Source organism: Notamacropus eugenii, chromosome X, assembly GCF_028372415.1.
Source record: "Notamacropus eugenii isolate mMacEug1 chromosome X, mMacEug1.pri_v2, whole genome shotgun sequence".
Taxonomy (NCBI): Eukaryota; Metazoa; Chordata; class Mammalia; order Diprotodontia; family Macropodidae; genus Notamacropus; species Notamacropus eugenii.
Window position 1 is genome coordinate 16,896,743 of NC_092879.1, and position 6,000 is coordinate 16,902,742.

Consider the following 6,000-nt stretch of genomic DNA (forward strand, 5'->3'; position numbering starts at 1 on the left):
AATATTTAATTAGTTATTTTTTTAAATTTATTTAACTTTTAACATTCATTTTAACAAAATCTTGGGTTCCAAATTTTCTCCCCTTTTGTCCCCTCCCCCCGCCCCAAAACACTGAGCATTCTAATTGCCCCTATCACCAATCTGCTCTCTCTTCTATCATCCCTATCTGCCTTTGTCTCCACCTTCTCTTTTGTCCTGTAGGGCCAAATAACTTTCTATACCCCTTTACCTGTATTTCTTATTTCCTAGTGGCAAGAACAGTACTCAACAGTTGTTCCTAAAACTTTGAGTTCCAACTTCTCTTCATCCCTCCCTCCCCACCCATTCCCTTTGAAAGGCAAGCAATTCAATATAGGCCAAATCTGTGTAGTTTTGCAAATGACTTCCATAATAGTCGTGTTGTATAAGACTAACTATATTTCCCTCCATCCTATCCTGCCCCCCATTACTTCTATTCTCTTTTGATCCTGTCCCTCCCCATGAGTGTCGACCTCAAATTGCTCCCTCCTCCCCATGCCCTCCCTTCCATCATCCCCCCCACCCTGCTTATCCCCTTATCCCCCACTTTCCTGTATTGTAAGATAGGTTTTCATACCAAAATGAGTGTGCATTTTATTCCTTCCTTTAGTGGAATGTGATGAGAGTAAACTTCATGTTTTTCTCTCACCTCCCCTCTTTATCCCTCCACTAATAAGTCTTTTGCTTGCCTCTTTTATGAGAGATAATTTGCCCCATTCCATTTCTCCCTTTCTCCTCCCAATACATTTCTCTCTCACTGCTTGATTTCATTTTTTTAAGATATGATCCCATCCTCTTCAATTCACTCTGTGCACTCTGTCTCTGTGTGTGTGCATGTGCGTGTGCATGTGTGTGTGTGTAATCCCACCCAGTACCCAGATACTGAATAGTTTCAAGAGTTACAAATATTGTCTTTCCATGTAGGAATGTAAACAGTTCAACTTTAGTAAGTCCCTTATGACTTCTCTTTGCTGTTTACCTTTTCATGCTTCTCTTCATTCTTGTGTTTGAAAGTCAAATTTTCTTTTCAGCTCTGGTCTTTTCATCAAGAATGCTTGAAAGTCCTCTATTTCATTGAAAGACCAATTTTTCCCCTGAAGTATTATACTCAGTTTTGCTGGGTAGGTAATTCTTGGTTTTAGTCCTAGTTCCTTTGACTTCTGGAATATCCTATTCCACACCCTTCAGTCCCTTAATGTAGAAGCTGCTAGATCTTGTGTTATCCTGATTGTATTTCCACAATACTTGAATTGTTTCTTTCTAGCTGCTTGCAATATTTTCTCCTTGACCTTGGAACTCTGGAATTTGGCCACAATGTTCCTAGGAGTTTCTCTTTTTGGATCTCTTTCAGGCTGTGATCAGTGGATTCCTTGAATACTTCTTTTGCCCTCTGGTTCTAAAATCTCAGGGCAGTTTTCCTTGATAATTTCATGAAAGATGATGTCTAGCTCTTTTTTTGACCATGGCTTTCAGGTAGGCCCATAATTTTTAAATTGTCTCTCCTGGATCTATTTTCCAGGTCAGTGGTTTTTCCAATGAGATATTTCACATTATCTTCCATTTTTTCATTCTTTTGGTTTTGTTTTGTGATTTCTTGGTTTCTCATAAAGTCATTAGCCTCCATCTGTTCCATTCTAATTTTGAAAAAACTATTTTCTTCAGTGAGCTTTTGAACCTCCTTTTCCATTTGGCTAACTCTGCTTTTGAAAGCATTCTTCTCCTCATTGGCTTTTTGAACCTCTTTTGCCAATTGAGTTAGCCTATTTTTCAAGGTATTATTTTCCTCAGCATTTTTTGGGGTCTCCTTTAGCAGGATGTTTACTTGTTTTTCATGCTTTGCTTGCATGTCTCTCATTTCTCTTCCCAGTTTTTCCTCCACCTCTCTAACTTGATTTTCAAAATCCTTTTTGAGCTCTTCCATGGCCTGAGCCCATTGAGTGGGCTGGGATACAGAAGCCTTGACTTCTGTGTCTTTCCCTGATGGTAAGCATTGTTCTTCCTCATCAGAAAGGAAGGGAGGAAATACCTGTTCACCAAGAAAGTAACCTTCTATAGTCTTATTTTTTCCCCTTTTCTGGGCATTTTCCCAGTCAGTGACTTGACTTCTGAGTATCCTCTCCACCCCCACCTTGCCTCCAGATCTGCCCAGCCAGCTCTTGGGGTCTGAGATTCAAATGCTGCTTCCCAGCCTCAGGGCTTTGGGTGGGGGCAGGGCTGCTATTCAGTGTGAGATTAGGTTCAGGTGCTCAGGTGGGGACAGGGCCACCACGTGGGTCTCAGTTCCCTCAGGGGGTTTATGCAGAGACCTTCAACAATGGATCCCAGGCTCCTGCCTGCTTGGGGAGCCGCGGTCTGCTCCCGCCTCTGCTGCTGCCTCCCAAGGGGGCCTGAGTTATGGGGGCATCCCACTCCCCTCTTGACCCACCAAAGAGACCCTCTCACTGACCCTTGTCACCTGTGGGTGGAGGGACCCGCGCAGCTGCTGGAGATTCCGTCCCTGAAGCCTGCCCGTATCCGCTCCTCTTGGTGCCACGTGGCCAAGGCAGGGCTGGGCTCGCCTCCGGGGTCTGCAGCGCGAAGGACCTTTTGCAAGAGGTTTTCAGGTCCCTCTGGAACAGAAATCTCCTCCACTCCATTGTTCTGTGGCTTCTGCTGCTCCAGAATTTGTTGGGAGTTCTCTTTTACAGATATTTTATGGGCTGTGGGTTCGGAGCTAGAGTATGTGTGTCTTTCTACTCCGCCATCTTGGCTCCGCCCCCCTTTTAGTTAATTTTTTAAAAAAAGTTTTCCCTTACATTAAGCCTCAACTTACCCGCATGAACCTTCCACTCATTGCTCGTAGCTGTAGTCTTTGGTGCCAAGCAGAACACGTCTAACCCTTCCACCTCCCATCCTTTCAGATAATTGAGCCCAGCTACTGGATCTCTATTGAATCTTCTCTTCTCCAGGTTAAACCTTTCCCATGTTGTCAACCAGTCTTCATGTGGAATGAGCCCAAGGCTCACCATCCTGGTTGCCTTCCTGTGACTAATTTCAGATTTTTTTTTCCTTCCAGAAATACAGGGCACAGAATTGATCACAGTTCTCCATATTTGGTCAGACACACAGTCAATTGAGTAGAGCAGGATTATCACCTCCATTGATCTGTATCCAACTGCATTAGTTTTTTCTACTACCATATCACACCATTGACTCATTAAGCTTGTAGTCCACTAAAATTCCCAGGTCTTTTTCAGATAAAGTGTTATCTAGCCTTATTTCCCCCATCTTGTGCTTGTGAAGTTGATTTTTCAAACTGAACCATGAGACTACATTTATCCCTGTTTAATTTTACCTCACTAGATTCAACCCCATGTTCTAACTTGTCGAGCTTCTTTTGCATCCAACATGTAGGCTCCCTCCTAGCTTTGTCTTATCTGCAAATCTGATCAGCCTGCTATCCAAGCCTTTATCTAAATCATTGGTAGAAATGTCGCAAACAATTGAGCCAAAGATAAGTCCTTGGGACCCTCCCTTAAAGATACCTTACTTCAAGCTGACCTCAGACCATTAATGATTCATCTTTGGATCCAGTCATTGACCAGTTCCAAGTCCACCCAAGTGTACCTAGCCCTAATCCAGGAGAGGGGAACCTATGGCCTGGAGCCTTTTGACTAAGTACAAGTTTTACAGAACAAAGCCTTTTCTTAAGGGTATTCTGTGAAGTTGGGATTCAGTCGAAGGGCCTCATTTGAGGACCTTGAGAGCCACAGGTGGCCTCCAGGCCACAGGCTTCCCACCCCTGCCCTAATTTCTCCCTGTTTCACAACAGTTTTTTTCAAGTGCTCTGATAAACTCTAAACCAACGTCTACCACAATTTCCCTGACCTACCTTATCAAAAACAGAAATTTTGTGGCACAGGCTATTCTTGAAGATGCTTTGCTGCCTCTTTTCTTTTCAAAATCTCCCCCCCCCCCAATTTTACAGAGAAGGAAACTGAGGTTCAGAGAGGGGAAGTGAGTTGCCCAGATTACACAAGATCCAGTGACCCCTGGCCTCCTGGCTGTTCTATGAACAAGACTCCATCTCTCAGCTCTGGGAGTTCTCTCTGACTGTTCCCCCATGCCTGGAATGCTCTCCCTCCTCCTCTCTGACTACTTACCTCCCTGGCTTCCTTTAAGTCCTAACTCAAATCCCATCTTCTACAGGAAGCTTTTCCCAACCCCTCTTCCTTCTAGTGCCTTTCCCCTTTGAATTATCTTCTATTTATCCTGTATAGAACTTGTTTTGTATATATTTGTTTGCATGTTGCCTCCCCTGCTAGATCATAAGTTCCTTGAGGCTTTTGCCGGTTTTTGTATTCCCAGTGCTTGGCTTAGTGCCTGGAATTTAGTAGGTGATTAATAAATGTTTATTGACTGATTAATTGATTAATCCTAGATCTTAAGCTGGAAAAGACTTCAGAAAACAGTTGGTCCAACCTTCTCATTTTATAGATGGGGAAACAGGTCTGGAGAGAGGAAGTGATTTGCCCAATGTTAATTCCAATATTTGAACCCAGGCCTTCTGGTTGTAAGCCACATATTTTCACCCCTCTGCCATGGTGCTTTCCTTGGTCATTGCCACTTGGACAAATTATCTGGAGACACAGATATAGTCTATTGCAAATAGCCCCAGCCTAAGAATGAGTTGGCAAACTTGGGTTAAGTCCTAACCATTTCATCAACTCATTATATGTCCTATTTCCTCTCTGAGTCTCAGTTGTCTCACCTGAAAATTAGTTTTTCCCCCATAGGGGAGGGAGGGAATAAACATTTATATAGTGCTTACTATGTGGCAGGAACTATCCTACCCTGACATGACAAAGATTGGAGATAAGAAACTGTACCACTCACTAGCTGTGTGATCTAGGGCAAGTCACTTTTCTCCTGGCCTCATTTTACTCTTCAGTAAAATAAGTGCACATTCCAGATGGTCTCTCGATGCCCTTCCCCACTCTGACATTTTATGGACTTCAGCTGAGTGCTAGCAAAGGCCACTTTCACCTACAGTTACTACTTCAAATTAAGTCAAGTCTCCAGCTGAGTCGTTAGGACAGCCCTGTGATCTTCCAAGGAGCTTTCCACCATAGACTGAGGTGAAGCAAAGAAACTTTGTGCAGGGTACTGATTGAATTGAATTGCTGTTCTCCCCTCCCTTTTTTTCTTCTCCATCTAGGTGCCAACTACTCCCGGGCTGTCCCTCCGGCTTACCCGCCACCCCAGGACCCAGTGAGTCAGGGACAGTACTTGGTGACAGATGGCATCACTCAGTCCCAGGTCTTTGAGTTCTCGGAACCCAAGAGAAGCCAGTCACCCTTCTGGCAAAACTTCAGCAGGTTAACTCCCTTTAAAAAATAGCGTCCAGTGGGAAATGTCAGATTTTAAAAATAAATAAAATTATATTTCTAGATGGACCTTTTTTCGGAGAAGCACTGTTGCTATTAATATTTACATGCATATATATATACACACACCCCCCCTGCGTATGTATATATGGAGTGAGAGAGAGCCAGAGAGAGAGAGAGATGTACTGGAGGACCAAAAATGAGTTTTCCTGTGTTTTGGGAAACAAGAAAACCTGTTACTAGATAGGAAGATGTACCAATGATTTCTAACCATGTGATCCCACCTTGCCTTTTTCTGTTCTCTCACTCTCCTCCTTTAATTTAAAAAACAAAAAACAAACAACAAAAAAACCTTGCCTTTTCTTGTGCCCCCCAAATGACTTTCTGGTTACCCTGTGGTTGATTCACTGATCTGTCTTTTACAATCATGAGTGTTGTTGTATTTTGATTTTTTTTAGACATAAATGATGATGATTTTCTTTGCGGTAGTTGGGTTTAGGGAATGGGGTTGGAGAGTCTTTCCCCTCCTCCCCACCCCCTTTTAATTTGTCTCTGGAACCGGAAAGTGTGTGGGGGTCAGCCCCTATCCTTCTCCCTCTGCCTTTGGAGAATGTTT

The 6,000-nt window shown here is 43.4% G+C and overlaps 1 protein-coding gene across 6 annotated transcripts in view; it reads left to right on the top strand.

Moving 5' to 3' along the window:
• Positions 1–5,454, top strand: part of ARHGEF9 (Cdc42 guanine nucleotide exchange factor 9) — a 379,846-nt gene extending 374,392 nt beyond the window's left edge. For all 6 annotated transcript variants that reach the window (XM_072626502.1, XM_072626505.1, XM_072626504.1 and 3 more), the window contains one exon: positions 5,216–5,454. In XM_072626502.1, coding sequence (XP_072482603.1) covers positions 5,216–5,397 — 182 coding nt within the window. In that variant the 3' untranslated portion in view covers positions 5,398–5,454. The remainder of the gene's footprint in view (positions 1–5,215) is intronic.
• Positions 5,455–6,000: the final 546 nt, after the last annotated feature.